This window comes from Aspergillus chevalieri, chromosome 2 (genome assembly GCF_016861735.1).
Source record: "Aspergillus chevalieri M1 DNA, chromosome 2, nearly complete sequence".
NCBI lineage: Eukaryota > Fungi > Ascomycota > Eurotiomycetes > Eurotiales > Aspergillaceae > Aspergillus > Aspergillus chevalieri.
In genome coordinates, this window is record NC_057363.1 from 1,103,553 (window position 1) to 1,119,751 (window position 16,199).

Below are 16,199 nucleotides of genomic sequence, written 5' to 3' on the forward strand. Positions count from 1 at the left end.
ATTGAACAGCGACGACCTTACCCGCTTAGAGGAACACGTTGAGAAGGCATAGGCTCGCATATCTGTTGCGCACACGGAGTTACGGTCATGGTCTGGGTTATATGATTGCTTTTGGTTCATCTGGGATTAGCCAAGGGGTTTTTTGTTGAATATTCGGTTTTCTTTTCGCATTTACAATTCACAGAGGGTCTTATCTTGTTCGACTACCGATCTCTTACGGTGAAACTGATACCCAAGCAGGCGACTCGTGAAATCGAATTGAGCGTTAAAAGATCATATCATGTCAAATTCAAAAATGGTCATAAATGTCCGCCGGAATGCGTGCAGAAACCCATAACTCCGAAATAAGCCCAGATAATAAGGAAACAACAATCAAACAAGGATTTTCATCAATGTGCACCCAATCACAGCATCTTGATCACCTGCTCGAGTCTCTCCAGGAGAATATCGGCGTGATGGTTCTGGAAGATAAGCATAGGCCTCAATCGAACAGCACTCTGTCCGCTTCCACCTATGTTGACACCAACATTCTTAGCCTTAGCCAGGATCTCATCCCGCTTAGGCGAGTCCCAAGCAATGAAGGTACCCTGACCCTTACCACGCAGGTTCTGGAAATGCTGGGGGTACTGCTTCGAAAGACGCTCAAGACCGGCGTACAGATAAGCACCAGTAGCAGCGGTGTTTTCAACCAGACCCAGACGCTCGATCTCCTCGATGATACCGCGGAAGATCAGAGCGCGGGACGGGTCACCCATCCAGGTGTTAAACTGGCGGTAGGGCTTGTTGGGGCGCAGGGCGGGGTTGCCATAATAGTAACCGGCCGTCTGGGCCTTCTTGGAGAAGGTGACCATGTCCGGAGGGGTGTCGAGGTTCCAGTGGTCGTGGGCCCAGAACTTTCCGGTTGCACCGACACCGGTCTGGACTTCGTCGACAATGAAGAGGACGTTGGTGCGCTTGGTGATGTCGCGCAGGCCTTGGAAGAAGGCGGGCGAGGCGTGATTGTCACCACCCTCGGATTGGATGGGCTCGACCATGACGGCGGCAACGGGGTTGTGGTACTCCTTGATAAGACGCTCAACCTCCTGCAGGCAGCGCTGCTCCTCTTGAGCGTTCTCCTGAGCATGCTCCTCAAGCGGGTACTTCAGAGAAGGGAAGGTAGCCTGGGGCCAGTCGAAGGCGGGGATATCCAACTTGTGAATAGCCTTGCTACGAGTAGTAGACAGACTGCCAAAGAGACGGCCGTGGAAAGCGGACTTGAAGGACAGGATGGACAATTGCGGGGATCCAGGCTGCTGGTTCACCATGGTGGACTCCAATTCTTGCTCGCTGAAGTCGGCCTCGGGTCCTCCACGCTCCAATTGGCGACGGTACATGAAGGCCGCCTTGTAGGCAATTTCGTTGGCGTCGGAACCGGCCATGGCAGTGTACACCTGGTTCAGGCCCTTGGGGGCAACCTTGAGGACGCCGGTCTTGAGGATGTTGGCCCATTCAGCGGAGGGGAAGTTACCCAGAGCTGGTCTGTTGATTAAGGAGGTAATCATCTCGGGCGATGTGGCCACCTTCTCGAGATGGGGGTTGTTATATCCGACGGGGATAGAGGCAATCTGGGCGTAACTGCACACTGTTAATCACAATTCTTTCACTCAAAGGATGATTGACTTACACATCAAGGAGAGTGTTCCCGTCGAGATCAGAAATGCTACCACCATGTTAGTTATCTGCCCACACTCCCCTCATACTCTGAACAAACGAACATACTAGTTTCCAATGGACTTGGTGTAGTCAGTCAGCATGTTCAAGCTGCGCACATCAAACACCTCATTCAGTTCCGCGGCGGCCTTCTTGTTGTTTGGCCCCGGGATGGCCGTGGACACTGTTGGACCAGAAGGCTCATTGGAAAAGTATGGCTGAGCTGCCCGCAGCGGCGTAGTGCTGATAGTGCGGGCAGCAGGGAGGCGTGCGAAGGATCGCAGCTTGAGGCCGGGGCGGAGGGCAGACATGATGGCTGAAGCTGTAGTTAGCGCTCAAAACACGGTCAAGCAGACGTCTTAAAAGGGATCCAATGTGTCACTTACACTGCTAAACGTAACACTTGTGGGGGAAGAAGCTAGATGGCCGAGGAGATAAGTCCTCAGCAAAAACACGCGGTGACGAGCTGGAAACACAGGACCCAACAAGAGATACGAATGAATTAAGCACAGTCTGATAAGTTACAACACCGACCGAGGGGTATGTCCTTTAAATATGTTCTCTTTTTATCGCCGTTGGAGCTCAACCGGAGCTTTGCCCCGCGGAATCCGTCCAGCTGTATTCGGCGCTATCGACCAATCAGAAGGCTCAATCGGCGTTATGGCCGCCGAGGTCAGCAAAAAGGAAAGGCGGTTCGAACGGATTAGGAAGGCAATGGAGATCGGAGGCATTGTGGGTGGGATGGGTTTCATAGTGGGGTGCAAATCTGCATTTTGTCACTGGGGAGAACATGTTCAGAGCCAATGGCAGAGGTTTATTGTCTCTCCTGTTCATTATTGTATTGTTTTGATAGCTTTATCAGAGTCTTGGCATGAGATAAGATGTGGGGTAAAAAAATTTGCTGATAAAGGGTTGATTAAGAGTTGTATTTCAACAAATGGGCTTGTGGTTTAGTGGTATAATACCCCCTTAGCATGGGGGTGGTCCGGGGTTCGATTCCCCGCGAGTCCATTTTTTTGCTTTTTGTCCAATGCTTCCTGTCTTGTTCTTTCTTTTTGGCCTTCGTTTTCTCTACCTTTACAGAATCTCCATTATGCAATTGGATATTTGAAATTTTTTTTTTTGCTAGTAGTTCGCTCGTTCGTTCACTATTAATACTGCACGCCATTGGCACAATTGGCTGAACATAGACATTACTCTCGGCAGTGCGGAAGTGCTGGAATATATCTCCGTGATCTATACACTGGCTCGACATTTTTTGCTGCTGTTTGCCAAGGGTTCGAACAGCGTGAGCTCTATGTACACCCCCAACTTTCTCAGAAATCTCATTTGCAAATGCTAAGTCCATAGAATGTAACTTCATCCCATAGTTGGGTCCCCGAGAACTATTGCCGGCGTGCAATGTGACAAGCGTTTCGGTGCCATGCTCGCAGAAATCCATGCTCGGTGTGCACTGTTTGACGATAAAAAAAAGTACGAGGAGTACATACGGCAAGGAGGGGCGGTTAAATCTCGCGCATGAGTATGGATGCAGATCCAATGATCAGCCAGAAATCCCTGGGGTATTAGCGAAGACTTTCTTGTCGTAGGTGTGTGACGAGAATCCTCTGACGAGTGGCCAGCTCAATGCTACGATTTCTTCGCGAGATACCTGATATCCGTCATGATAAAACAAGAACACTCGCTCAGCTGCCACCCTCTCGCAATTTGGCTAGCGCCGCCGTTATACCCTCGCTCACGCCCTCATCCTCACCAGCATCACGCGGACGTGCATCACGGGCATTTTCAGCCTCCCCCGGCATATCCGCCCTCATCTCTCCTGCATTTACAGCGCGCATAACCTCCTCTTCATCACGCGTCACCGTCCTATCCTCCAAAGCCCGCATAGCCCCCGCATCCCTCTCCGGCGCCTTCGTCCCCTTCGCCGTCTCAATCCTAAAATCTTCCCGCACTGCATTACACCACTGCCGAACCTTCCTCTCACCCCATCCCGGTACAGCACTAATCTGCTCGGGTTGCGCATTAATCGCATTCTGCAAACTCCCAAACGTAGAAATCAAACTTGCCGCATCGGACTTGTTGATGCTCCTTGGCATAGTAACGAAGTCCGTCAAAGAGTCCTTGTATGATTGCGCTTGTTGGGTGCGGATAGCAGTAGGTTGGGCATTCTCGGAGGCCTTGAATAGCTCGAGGTAGTGCGCGGCTTCGGTAGCGGACCAGCAGAGCATTAGCGTTAGGTTGTTGATGATGGATGTTTTGGATAGTTCTTTCAGGTTATCTTCGTGGTTCGGGATGTCGACGATGATTAATAGGATGCGGAGGCGGTATTTCCCTGCTATCCCGCGGATTCGGGAGTATATGTATTCTGGATGGAGCCGGTGGTACTTAAGTGATAGAAATAGGGCGCATGTGGTATTTCCGAGGACATAGTCGGCGGGTATATCCGCATATTCCCAGGGTAAAATCTTGATGTAACTCAATATCGGATTTCCTTTCTGTCGTTTTGAGACGAGAATCGCAGAGGGTGCGTGTTTGGGAGGGAGGGCTTGCGGCTTTGGTTGTTGGACCTTGGGTGTTGGTTGTCGCGGAGCTGTTGAGGAAGAAAGGGTGTTTCTAGGTTTGGGAGGGGCGCTCTGTTCTGCCTGCAGAAGAGCGTTGAGGTGTGCCTCGTCTCCAAATTCATCAGCCATTTTTAAAATCAATAACACTCGAGATACATACAGAAGTCAAGCATAGTAATCCGACTATCAGACAAGGTCCAGCACTCTCACCGCTCAGACCCACCCTCTTTCTGCCGCCGATTTTGCTTGCAGAAAAAAAAGTTGCGAAAGAACCAACCCATCTCTGTCTCTACAGAAACAGTGCAATTTGCAAAGATAACGAGGCCAAAATGGAGCCTCAAACAAATCAAGAGCCCGCGACTGATGGGCGCGTCTCTCGCCAACCCCGACAGACCCTTTTCGTCCGGTCGCTTCCCGCATCGGCCACGACAGACAGCTTAGCAGAGTACTTCTCGCAGTCCTACGTGATCAAGCATGCCCTTGTCGTTCTCGACCCGCAGACTCAACAACCGAAGGGCTTCGGTTTCGTGACATTTGCCGATCTCGAAGATGCACAGCGCGCGTTGGAAGAATTTAACGGAACCGTCTTTGATGGGAAGAAAATCCAGGTCGACTACGCGCAGCCGCGTCACCGTGAAGTCGATGAGAATATCGGAAAGAGCGTGCCGGCTGCTGCTGCTGTCGAGTTTAAGAAGAAGAGGGAGGAGGAGAGAGCTGCGCAGCAGCCGCCGAGGTTGATTGTTCGGAATTTGCCGTGGAGTATTAAGGAGCCTGAAGACTTGGCGGTGCATTTCCGGAGTTTCGGGAAGGTAAAGCAGGCTTATTTGCCTAAGAAAGGGAACACACTGGCTGGTTTCGGCTTTGTTGTGTTGAGAGGCAAGAAGAATGCTGAAAAGGCGTTGGAGGCGGTTAACGGTAAAGAGGTAGACGGGCGGACTTTGGCTGTTGACTGGGCCGTGGAGAAGAACGTTTGGGAGAACTTACAGAAACAGGAGGAGGGGAAGCAAGACGAGGAGGAGAAGCAGGATGATGGAGAGAAGTCGGGCGACGCGGACATGGCGGAAGCGGAGGAAGGGTCTGGGGATGAAGACGTTTCCGAGGGCGACGAAGATGAAGACGAGGAGGAAGATGATGAGGACGATGAAGAGGACAAGTTTGACGAGTTTGATGAGGATGAGGATGATGATGAAGAAGAAGAAGAAGAGGAAGAGGACAAAGAGGATGAGCGCAACGCATCTACCATCTTCATTCGCAACCTACCCTTCACCTGCACAGACGAGACGCTCTACGAACACTTTACACAATTCGGCAACGTCCGATACGCCCGAATCGTCGTCGACCCTGAGACTGACCGTCCACGCGGTACAGGCTTCGTCTGCTTCTGGCGCCCCGGGGATGCCCTCACTTGTATCCGCGAGGGTCCGAAGCCACAAGACACCATCACAGCCGACAAAGATAAAAGTAAGAAGACATCCGCCATCAAGCATTCCGTCCTGCAGAGCGAAACCTCCGATCCAACTGGACGCTACACCCTGGATGGACGAGTGCTACAGGTTGCCCAGGCAGTCAGCAGAAACCAAGCCTCCAAGCTGGAGGAGGAAGGTGTTTCGCGGAGACTTGTTCGCGATACCGACAAGCGTCGACTCTTCCTCCTTTCCGAAGGAACGATCCCCACCAACTCGCCCCTGTACAAGAAGCTTTCTCCCTCTGAGATTAAGATGAGAGAGGACAGTTTCAAGCAGCGCCAGAGCTTCATCAAGAAGAACCCGACGCTGCACTTGAGTTTGACAAGATTGTCTGTCCGCAACATCCCCAGACAAGTCACCTCGAAGGACCTGAAGGCACTCGCCAGGCAAGCCGTCGTCGGTTTCGCAGAGGAAGTGAAGAAGAACCTCCGCCAACCGCTGTCCCCAGAGGAACTACACCGGGCATCGGACGAGATGAAGGAAGCCGACAAGCTGCGCAAGCAGAAGGGCAAGGGTATCGTGAAACAGGCTACGATTGTGTTTGAAGGACGCGATGGAAGCAAGATCGGTGAGAACACCGGTGCGGGGAGAAGCAGAGGCTACGGGTTTATTGAATACTACACCCACCGACATGCGCTGATGGGTCTCCGGTGGCTCAACGGGCACCCCATCGACGCGCCCAATAGCGATGCGGAGGTCAAGGACAAGAAGAAGCGGGTTATTGTGGAATTTGCGATTGAGAACGCGCAGGTAGTCAAGCGTCGGACTGAACAAGAAGCGAAGTCTCGCAGCTACGCCCAGGCAGCTGCTCAAAGGAGGAAGGAAGAAGGGGAGGAAAAATCGCAAAAGCCCAACGGCAAGTTCAATGGGAAGCCCAATGGAAAGCCCAATGGAAAGCCCAACGGGAAGTTCAGCGGGAACAAGGAGAGACCATCTCCAAATGCAAATATGGCTGGACAGAAGAGAAAGCGATCCGAGAGTCGCGGCAGTGACAAGCGCGAAGGCGAAGACTCCGAGGAAGCAAACAAGATCGCCAAACGCAACCGGGTGATTGCGAAGAAGAGGATGCAACGGAAGGGCCGGAAGGGCAAATAAACGTTCCTTTTTTTCAGTTGGTCATTTTCTGTATAGAGAAGATTCCCTGTAATTATTTGGCTGCGGCGTCTGGACTGATAATAAAAGCATTGCATTTTTATGAATTGAGTTAATCCATGGGTATTATTGCAGTGTATCAACTTTTGCACTCCACTTAGTAGTTCGTAGCATCTTTAACTTTGCCCACAATATTGTAGCGCTTGCTAAAGAACGTAAACCATTCATCCAACACTGTCTTCTCCTTGTCATCCAGATCATACCAGTCGGGTCGGCAGTCTTCAGGCTTGAGGGAGGAGCTGGCCAGCGCGCGCGAGGGGTCTTTTCCTGCGAAGACTTGACGGTGTCAGCTTCCATCCGTAGAAGAGGGTAGAGGGAGTAAAAGAAAGTAAAAGGGACGTACCGCGATACTGCCCGCTGGGACTGTAGGCCTGATTCCGGCTCACATCAAAGACAATACCCTTGATAGCGACCAATGTCGGGCGGTTGGGGTCGGATCCTGCAACGTGTTAGAGAGCAGCATTGATAGCCAGAAGATACTTGAAATCCGTACCATCACACTTAGCCAATTCCTCGGCATCAATAGGGTCGTATTTGGGGGGAGCGAGTTCGACGGGGACTTTGGGGGAGAAGCGCTTGGGCTCTTCCTCGTGCTCGACCATTTTGGCAGGTTTGGATCCAGTTTCCGTAGTATTAGGGCGGTTTGTTAGATATAAGACTACCAGGGGTAGGAGTGTAAGAAGCACAGGAAGGAGAACAGAGAGCATTGGTGAATGCAGGTTGTTCTTATATCGGGTATTTGGCGGGGTTTGATTTGGCTTTGCGGAGGTTCGGGATGTTCGCGTGCGATTAGCAATACGTCTTATATCATACTTTCTACTGGTCTTACCGGTACTCATGGAACGTTGTTTTGAGCGCAATCAGTCATAAAGAAATTGGACAGGAAATCTTTTCCGCCAAGTCATCTGAATTTGTTCGGGGACATAAGAATGGTTGACAGCCACGTTATAAAGCAACGAAGACAGCAAAACGAAGTATCCGAGAACAATTCAGAGATATTGAAGGCAATTAACAGGGCCGTCCAAGTATTCTACTGGTAATCGGTGGCAATCAGGTCTTCAAAATAAAAAAATCTGAACGCATCATGGAATTCAGTGGTGATAAAGTGCCTGAAATGCCTCAACGTCTTTCCTGCATAACTGCAGCGAGCATGCAATTTCCGCCGTGAACAGATGCATTGCTCTCCTTTATAATTTCAAGATCTTTTGCATTGGCGGTATGTTGTCTCGCTTAAACACAGAAACAAAGCGCTCGTGGTTACGGGTCTCATCGAGGTGCGCTTGTTCCCACTCGTTTGCTCTGATGGTCCTACCCTGGTGTACTTCTGACTGTTTTCTACCAGGGTAGGGCTGCCAGTCACCGTCATAAGATGTTCCTCGGTAAGAATTCTCCATAGTATCTCTCGCGACGTTGATGTTCTCTTGCTTGTTGTGTGCCAACTCGATTTTAACCGCGATAATTGCGATTTCGTCGCTGTCCGATTCTTCGTTGGTGCTTCAGGCGCTCCATCAAGTCATGTTTAGGCCCCTTTGCGAGTAAGTGCTCTCTAAGCAGCCCATAGTATTGTATGGTATTCTGAAACAACAAACGCAACTGGTGCTGGGAAGGAGAAAGGGTGCAGAGCAACTTACGAAAGAGATGCAGAATCTTTAGCGGCCTATGAATATCCTTGACCGGCAGAATCATGAATCGAGCGTTCACTGGTCTATAGGCGAGCTATTCACTTCTCTATACCCGGTACTCACAGTAAGCATGAGATCATCTAGCTTCGATAGATATTCCACGATTCTTCAACACTGCTATATGCATACTCTGTACAAAAATCTCATATCGGCTATTGATATTAATATAGACCAGATATAGTGCATATCATCCTGCAGACGCTTATCCGTCATGTCACATCAACAACCCCGTCAGTTCTCCCAGTCGAACATCCAGCCCAACCCCAAAATCTCCGATCCAGTTTCACAAAGATCGAATACTATCTCTCGCAATGGCAAGGAGCAAGGATGATCTGAGTAACAGCATGACGGAATCGCATCTACTACATCACCTCCATTTCGGAGATAATGAGGGCTTCTTCCCTCCAAGTGAACCAAAGACGCTGAACCAAATGGGGCAGAGGAAGCATGAGAAGTCTCAGGAGTGAGAACTATGATAAACCGTCATGAATGCTGTGTTGGACGTTCAAAAATGCATTGCGGATATGGACATTTAATGACATGAAGTCCGAGTTGAGGTTAAGTGATGCTTTTATTAGACTCGGCTTATTATTCTGTACTCCATATGTCGTGATATGTTGATGCCGGCTGATGAGCCATGACACTCAATAGTATATATTCAAGTTCCTATTCCTATTTCTATTCCACAGACTTTGATCGCATATGATGTTTCTCTGAAATTTCTTATCAGGCTAGCGGCCTAGCACCATTCTCCGTGCCTCGGTTAGATGGAATGTTACTGATGCCCCACTACCTACTCTGAATCTTGCAGCAGGATTGATTTTGAATTCTTTGCAGTACAATTACTGCTGGCTAGATATTTTAAAATCCCATATCGGATTATGACCATTGACCCAATCCAACTCATTGACTGGATCTAGCTTTGTCGATGCATCGCAAAAGAATGTTATGAGCTAACCACTGACTCCGACATCCCACCTTCACCTGCTTGCCTCGGCTTTTTCTCTCCTTTTTTTTTTTTACCCTTGGATCCTTCGGAAAACCCTATCTAATATTTATGTGTTTACTATTGCTTGACCAACGATGTCTTCCAATCCAGACATTGTCATCGGACCAGTGTCAACTGCCATTGAACATGGCGAATCCGACAAGACCACAAGTCTGAAGACACACTTGAAGAACCGGATCGGGAAAGAAAAAGATACAGTTGTCGAAGATGGCGAGGAATCAATCAACAGTGAACCGCACAAGCCTGTCTGTGACCATACGCACCGGAAGTTGAAACCCAGACATGTAGAATTAATCGGTTGGTCTAGATTGAACTATTGAGTATAGAATCTGATGCTAACTCGAATATAGGCATTGGAGGGACGATTGGGACGGTGTTGTATGTCCAAATCGGTCAAACTTTACTTGAAGGAGGTCCGGCCAGCTTGTTTCTGGCCTTTACTATCTGGTCAGTATTGCCCTTCTCTGTCCTTTCTTTTGTCCTTATATATGTGCTTGTTCATGGTCTCGTACTGGCAATACGGATGTACATGAATGAAGCAAGCGGGCACCAATTCCCAATAGCGAATGTCCACAACCATATCCCGGAAATAGACAGTCTCTTATATTCTGACTATAGGTGCTCCGTGATCTTATGTCTTACTGTTTGTACGGATCCATTCCCCTCCCTGGACATCCCAACGCAGCACCGTGACCCATTCCAGAAGCGCCGTCTTATTGCCCTTATGTCCATACCAATGCGCCTGTATCAATACTAAACAAGGCATCTCCATCTAGCAATCGCAGAGATGGTCACCTTCCTTCCCCTCTCCTCGCCCACTATCCGTCTCGCAGGCCGATTTGTCGACGAGGCATTTGGCGTCGCCGCCGGATACAACTTCTTCGTGTCCCAGGTAGCCCAGATCCCGTTTGAGATTGTCGCGTGCAATCTGATCATCACGTATTGGAGCGATGCAGTCCCTGTAGGGGCTATTGTTGCCATTGTGCTTGTGCTGTACATGTACGTCTGCCATCTCCATCATTTGTAGTCTGCATTGAGACTCTGACATCGAGGCTGCAGAATTCTCAATGTGTTTGCCGTTCAATGGTATGGTGAATCTGAGTTCTGGCTTTCACTGGGAAAGGTTCTTCTCAGCGTTGGTCTGATTATATTCACCTTTATCGTGATGCTGGGAGGGAATCCTTTGAATGACAGGTTCGGATTCCGATACTGGCAGAATCCGGGTTCGTTTGCAGAGCACTACAAGAAAGGTGACCTTGGTCGATGGCTGGGCTTTCTCTATTGCGTTATCAAGGCGAGTTTCACAATTGCCGGACCAGACTATGTCAGCACCCCTCCTCTTCTTACCAGTCAGCAACTAAATGAGACAGGTCTCCATGGCCGCAGGAGAAGCCATCAACCCCCGCACAGTCCTGCCCAAAGCCTACAACGGCGTCTTCTATCGTCTTACCGTCTTCTTTGTGCTAGGAACCCTCTGCGTCGGCGTCCTAGTCCCCTACAACGATTCCACAATGGCCGCTGCATTCGACCAAGACAAGCCCGGTGCCGCGGCCTCGCCGTACGTGATTGCCATGGACCGCCTGCACATCCCCATCTTACCACACATCGTGAACGCCATGGTACTCGGCGCCTCATTCAGCGCAGGGAACAGCTACGTCTACTGCGCGAGCCGCAGTCTCTACGGCCTCGCACTGGACGGTAAAGCGCCACGCTTCTTCACAAAGTGCACACGCACCGGAGTCCCAATCTACTGCGTGAGCGTGGTGTTATTAATTGCACTCCTAGCATTCCTCCAAGTCTCAAACAGCGCCTCCGTCGTAATAAACTGGTTCGTCAACCTAGTCACAGCATCCCAACTAATCAACTTCTCCGTCTGCACATTCACCTACATCCGCTTCTTCAAGGCCCTCAAGACGCAGGGCTTCTCCCGTGAAACCCTTCCCTACACATCCCGCTTTCAGCCCTACCTCGCGTATATTTCGCTGGTGTGTACGACTACCATGGCGTTTGTGGGTGGGTATGAGGTCTTTCTGCCGGGGAAGTGGGATGTAGCGTCGTTTTTCTTTTCGTATACGATGATAGGTGTGTTTCCGATTCTATATGTTGGGTGGAAGCTTGTGCATCGGACGAAATTTAGACGGCCTGAGGAGGTGGATTTGGTGTCGGGGGTTGAGGAGATTGATGATTATACGAGGAATTATGTTGAGGTGAAGCCGACGTGAGTTCTACACTTGGTATTGAGTAGAGATGGTGCTAACTGGGACAGGAATATATTCACCAAAACGTCAAGAGTCCTCTTTGGATAGCGAACGACAAAAGTACGCTCAAAAATAGCCATAATGATAGACTAGATGTACATATCATACAAAAGAACTATAAGAACACATCCAATCCTATGACGCCTGCCCATCAACACCAACACCAGCAGCCTTCAACGCCTCCAACCTCTGCTTATTCCTCTTCCCCAGCACCCGCAGCGTAGTCTTCCTCTCAATCTCTGTCATCCCTTCCCAGTTCGCGATCCGCGAGAGCGTCCCGTCCGTATTCACCACCATAGGCCCCAGGTGGTCCAGAGTCACCGTTGAGCTCGGCTGGCTGAGATCGAGTTGGTTTGTACCGGAGGAGCTGGATTCGGGGAGGGCCAGGTAGGGTTGCTGCTGCTGCTGCTGCTGCTCTTGCAGCTGCTCTTGGCCTTGGGTTTGTTGTTGGGGTTGAGTTTTTGCGTTTGATTTTTCGGACATGGTCGAGTATGAGTGGAGAGATGTCGGGCACTGGAGGTGGAAGATGGGGGGTGAGAATGCAAGAGTTCTGGAATGCGCTGAGAGGTGTGTTGCTGCGCGGGCTGCGATGGATGGGTTGAGATTGAGAGAGAGCGTGAGAGGGAGGAGTGTGCGGGAGAATGTGGAGGACATTCGCATGTCTTTTCTTTTTTGTAGAATCGAGGTGTTGGAGGTGATGGTTTAAGTCAAGGTGAATGACGAGTTTTGTTTTTGTGAGGCGGAGAGGATTCTAGAAGCTACAAGTACATCGGTGCTATGACAGAGAATGCTACTTTATTACGATGAACATGGATTGGTATATTCGTACTATACAGAGCATATTAAATGCTTTATCGAAACCACCAATTGACCTGTATCATTAGCCAGGTTTCCCATCAGTGCGATAGAAGACTTACCGAGGCAGTGACTCCCTCTCCAACACCCTTGATACTATGCCACCACCCCTTAGGGATGAACAATCCATCCCTAGGCCCCAGACGAGCCTCATATCCTTCTTTCTCCGAGCTCCATGTGTCGGCATCGCCCCAAACCACTTTTTCTAGCAACGCCCTCTCCGGACCCTGCATCATCTCCTCCCCACGAATCGCCGCAGCTTCACGATTCCCACTCTTTCCCAACTGTCGCCTTACGGTCGCAAACAATCCCAGGCCCTCATCCGGACTCACCAGCCGTACCACTTTCTCCCCTGCCATCTGCACAAACAAGTTCGGATTCGGATCGCGGTGTAGCGGGGTGTACGTTGGCGGGTGTCCGATCCAGACATTAGCATCGTAGACATCGCCTCTCCCTGCGCGTGCCACGAGATCCGGGACGGGAAAATCACCGCGCAGAATCTGGGGTAGGTCGGAGAGTTGGCATTGTGCTAGGTAGAGTCGGGTGGATTGTTGCGGGTTTGTTTCAGCGGTTTGCATCCATTGTAGGAAGAGGCTTAGCGGAGCGTGGAATTGGCGGAAGCTAAGTTCTGAATTCGTCGGTCCGGAGGTCGAGGGCTGGGTGAGTTCTAGGGGAACGAATGCGCTAGACCCGTGCTGCTCTAGGTATTCTGTGTTCAATCGTAACCGTGGGGTATCATCATTCTGAGTAGCAGGGTGAAACCAGCGCTCGACGGCGGGAATATCGCGGAAGAACTGGCGCGGGAGAATCGCAGGGAGTTCTGGGACAAAGTATTGTTCGCGGAAACGATCTATACGACCATTCTGGAGGGGTTCGAGAGGACGATACCGATGGGTAGAGGGTGTTGCGGAGGAAGTGGAGCGTCGGTGGTTAAAAGCCATAAAAGCGCGCACAGGCGCAACCCGGGGGTTATGGCAGGTCAGCAGCCATTTCTGAAGCTTCATCAGAGACGTAACTGTGATATATTGGAATGTTAATTGCAAGAGTTAAGTGTGGTGCAGTGGTGGTGATAACAGGCTCCGCGGTTAATCTCCCGATAAGGAAATCGGCGAATCTCTGCTCCGGCCGAATTCACTTGCACTCTTGTACCTTCTCAGTTACTATACAGAAAATACGGCGCATGGTTGGGCACTGAGCAGGCTTCAGGTAAAATGGATTCCGTGGCCCACCCGGTTCTCAAGTTCATATGCAAAAATCACGGCTGTATACTCCGTACATTGTGATACGTGAACAATGCGCCGATTAGAACCTCATATGCTACAGCGGGGTCTCAGCCGAGGTTGAAGGGCTGATCTGAAGCCGATCGAGTCCTCCCCGCTTGTTAATCCTGGTGGAAGTATCCCCAGGTTGATGATATAACTACTCAACATTCTATCATAACCCTCCAAAGGACCGAAGCACAATGCCTTCCCCAGCAAAGATTCACAAACGTCACGCGTATGGCAAAGATGCCCATACCTACATCCCCGTCGTGATCATCGGCGCCGGCGAGTCTGGCATCGCCATGGGGTGTCGTTTGAAAGAAGCCCTGGGATTTGATCAGTTCCGGCTTTTCGATAGACAGGCCGGTATTGGAGGGTCTTGGTGGATTAATCGCTATCCAGGTGTTGCTTGCGATGTGTATGGTTGTACTTCTGACACTTGAGACCTCTGCTTACAGATATCAGACCGGCACTCTTATACTCCTTTTCCTTTTCGCCGAAACAGGACTGGAGTACTCTGCACCCGACCGGTCCGGAACTTGCACAATATTTCGCGGATGTCTGTGAGAAGTATGGCCTAGTCGACAAGATTCAATTGAATACCGAGGTCGACGAGATCAAGTGGCTGGAAGATGTGGAAGAGTGGGAAGTCACACTGACGTCCCTCGTTCCCGGTACTGGGGATTTAGCCAAGAGTGAACGAGATGCCATGGTAGCCAGAGAAGGCCCGCATAGCGTTTATGTCCAGACGGAGAAGGTGCGAGCAAAGGTTGTGGTAAGTGGCGCTGGAGGACTGGTGGAGCCCAAGCAATGGCCTCAAGGTATACCGGGCATTGAGAGCTTCGAAGGTCAAGTCATACACACTGCCAAGTGGGATAGCAACGTCGACCTTCAAGGGAAGGATGTGGTCGTTATTGGTTCCGGCTGCAGTGCCGCTCAGGTGGTTCCTAGCCTGGCCGAATATCAGCCCAAATCAGTGACCCAGGTGATGAGGACTCCACCTTGGATCCAGCCAGATCTGTTTTCCGACAAGGGCCTCGAGCTGTGGGAGAGGTGGACGCCTTTTTTGTTTAGTTACGTTCCTGGCCTCTCATACACTCTCCGAGGCGTGATGTTCGCCATGTTCGAAATGGACTTCCTAGGATGGTTCAAGAATAACCGCTATGCGGAATGGAAGCGACGATCAACGGAGCAAAAATTCCTCGCGTATATGCGCTCTGCAACCCCTAGCAAGTACCATGAAATCCTCACTCCGAACTACGACCTAGGCTGCAAGCGTCGAGTCGTACGGGGTGAATGGTTCAAAAGCCTAAATAACCCAAACTATGAGCTGACAACCATGCGTCTCACGAGCGTCCAGTCCCGGAGCGTCACCCTCGGCCCTGGGAAACATTACCCTCCAGACAGTGCTGAAACGGACGAGGTGAGGCAAGTTCCTGCCGATGTGATCATCCTCGGCAACGGATTTGAAACCAACAACTGGCTGCACCCACTGCGGGTGGTTGGTAGAGATGGCAAAAACTTGAATGAAGTCTGGGATGAGCGTGGAGGTGCGCAAGCTTATCTGGGCCTCGCCATGGACCGTTTCCCAAATTTCTTCTTTATTTTCGGACCCAACACTGCGACTGGTCATACAAGTGTGATTTTTGCGAGTGAAAATGCGGTAAATTACTCGTTGAACTTTATTAAGCCTATCCTCAATGGCGATGTGAGTTCCTACGAGGTCACTGAGGAAGCCGAGAGAGCCTGGGCGAATAAAGTTCAGAAGGGTCTCCAAGGCACTGTATTCCAAGCAGGAAATTGCACGAGCTGGTACAAAACGGAAAGTGGATGGAATTCTTCGACCTATCCGTAAGTTCTATAATTTCTTATCCTTTTGCTCGTCAGCTAACGAGATGCATAGGTTCACCCAAATTGATTACTATCTTCGATGCACATTCCCGGTTTGGCGGCACTGGACGGCGAAGTACACCTCGAAGGGAAAATGGGCGCATAGGATCCGTGCTGCGTTCAATAACTTGACCCTCACTGCAGCTCTTTCTGGTATTGTCTGGTTCAGCCTGCATCCCGGAGATTTCAGACGGTGGGCTGGGCTCATTCCCACAGCTCGGGGTTCAATTGTCTCTGCAGTTCGGGAGGGTCTTATGCGCGCATCCCAGATGCTCGGCTGATATGCTTGCATGTATATAATGTTGGGTCGATAGTAGTCTTTCAATGCAAAGAATCATTGCCTGTCCATGTAGATGTTTGTATTACTCCCCTCTG

The 16,199-nt window shown here is 50.4% G+C and overlaps 8 protein-coding genes and 1 non-coding gene across 9 annotated transcripts; 4 read left to right on the top strand and 5 right to left on the bottom strand.

Moving 5' to 3' along the window:
• Positions 1–404: 404 nt before the first annotated feature.
• On the bottom strand, positions 405–2,000 carry gatA (4-aminobutyrate transaminase gatA; the record flags this gene model as incomplete). Its single annotated transcript, XM_043284669.1, has 3 exons — positions 405–1,614; positions 1,664–1,699; positions 1,759–2,000. The coding sequence occupies 3 exons, from the start codon at positions 1,998–2,000 to the stop codon at positions 405–407; spliced, it is 1,488 nt and encodes a 495-aa protein (XP_043133437.1).
• A 628-nt stretch (positions 2,001–2,628) lies between these two features.
• Positions 2,629–2,700, top strand: ACHE_t20008S. Its single transcript has one exon. It is a non-coding gene; the product is annotated as a tRNA-Ala (tRNA).
• Positions 2,701–3,374: 674 nt separating this feature from the next.
• RAD10 (DNA repair protein RAD10) lies at positions 3,375–4,379 on the bottom strand (the record flags this gene model as incomplete). The annotated part of the gene is made up of 1 exon (XM_043284670.1): positions 3,375–4,379. One exon carries the CDS (start codon positions 4,377–4,379, stop codon positions 3,375–3,377), a length of 1,005 nt encoding a protein of 334 aa, XP_043133438.1.
• Positions 4,380–4,579: 200 nt separating this feature from the next.
• On the top strand, positions 4,580–6,811 carry NOP4 (mRNA-binding ribosome biosynthesis protein NOP4; the record flags this gene model as incomplete). The annotated part of the gene is made up of 1 exon (XM_043284671.1): positions 4,580–6,811. The coding sequence occupies one exon, from the start codon at positions 4,580–4,582 to the stop codon at positions 6,809–6,811; it is 2,232 nt and encodes a 743-aa protein (XP_043133439.1).
• A 154-nt stretch (positions 6,812–6,965) lies between these two features.
• Positions 6,966–7,470, bottom strand: ACHE_20376A (putative progesterone binding protein; the record flags this gene model as incomplete). Its single annotated transcript, XM_043284672.1, has 3 exons — positions 6,966–7,144; positions 7,212–7,307; positions 7,362–7,470. 3 exons carry the CDS (start codon positions 7,468–7,470, stop codon positions 6,966–6,968), a joined length of 384 nt encoding a protein of 127 aa, XP_043133440.1.
• A 2,163-nt stretch (positions 7,471–9,633) lies between these two features.
• Positions 9,634–11,865, top strand: ACHE_20377S (putative general amino acid permease (Agp2); the record flags this gene model as incomplete). The annotated part of the gene is made up of 7 exons (XM_043284673.1): positions 9,634–9,856; positions 9,910–10,006; positions 10,178–10,206; positions 10,336–10,558; positions 10,619–10,883; positions 10,930–11,777; positions 11,826–11,865. 7 exons carry the CDS (start codon positions 9,634–9,636, stop codon positions 11,863–11,865), a joined length of 1,725 nt encoding a protein of 574 aa, XP_043133441.1.
• An 87-nt stretch (positions 11,866–11,952) lies between these two features.
• On the bottom strand, positions 11,953–12,477 carry ACHE_20378A (uncharacterized protein; the record flags this gene model as incomplete). Its single annotated transcript, XM_043284674.1, has 1 exon — positions 11,953–12,477. One exon carries the CDS (start codon positions 12,475–12,477, stop codon positions 11,953–11,955), a length of 525 nt encoding a protein of 174 aa, XP_043133442.1.
• A 236-nt stretch (positions 12,478–12,713) lies between these two features.
• Positions 12,714–13,676, bottom strand: ACHE_20379A (putative JmjC domain protein; the record flags this gene model as incomplete). The annotated part of the gene is made up of 1 exon (XM_043284676.1): positions 12,714–13,676. One exon carries the CDS (start codon positions 13,674–13,676, stop codon positions 12,714–12,716), a length of 963 nt encoding a protein of 320 aa, XP_043133443.1.
• A 458-nt stretch (positions 13,677–14,134) lies between these two features.
• On the top strand, positions 14,135–16,105 carry ACHE_20380S (flavin-containing monooxygenase; the record flags this gene model as incomplete). The annotated part of the gene is made up of 3 exons (XM_043284677.1): positions 14,135–14,352; positions 14,400–15,785; positions 15,838–16,105. The coding sequence occupies 3 exons, from the start codon at positions 14,135–14,137 to the stop codon at positions 16,103–16,105; spliced, it is 1,872 nt and encodes a 623-aa protein (XP_043133444.1).
• Between the last annotated feature and the right edge of the window lie 94 nt (positions 16,106–16,199).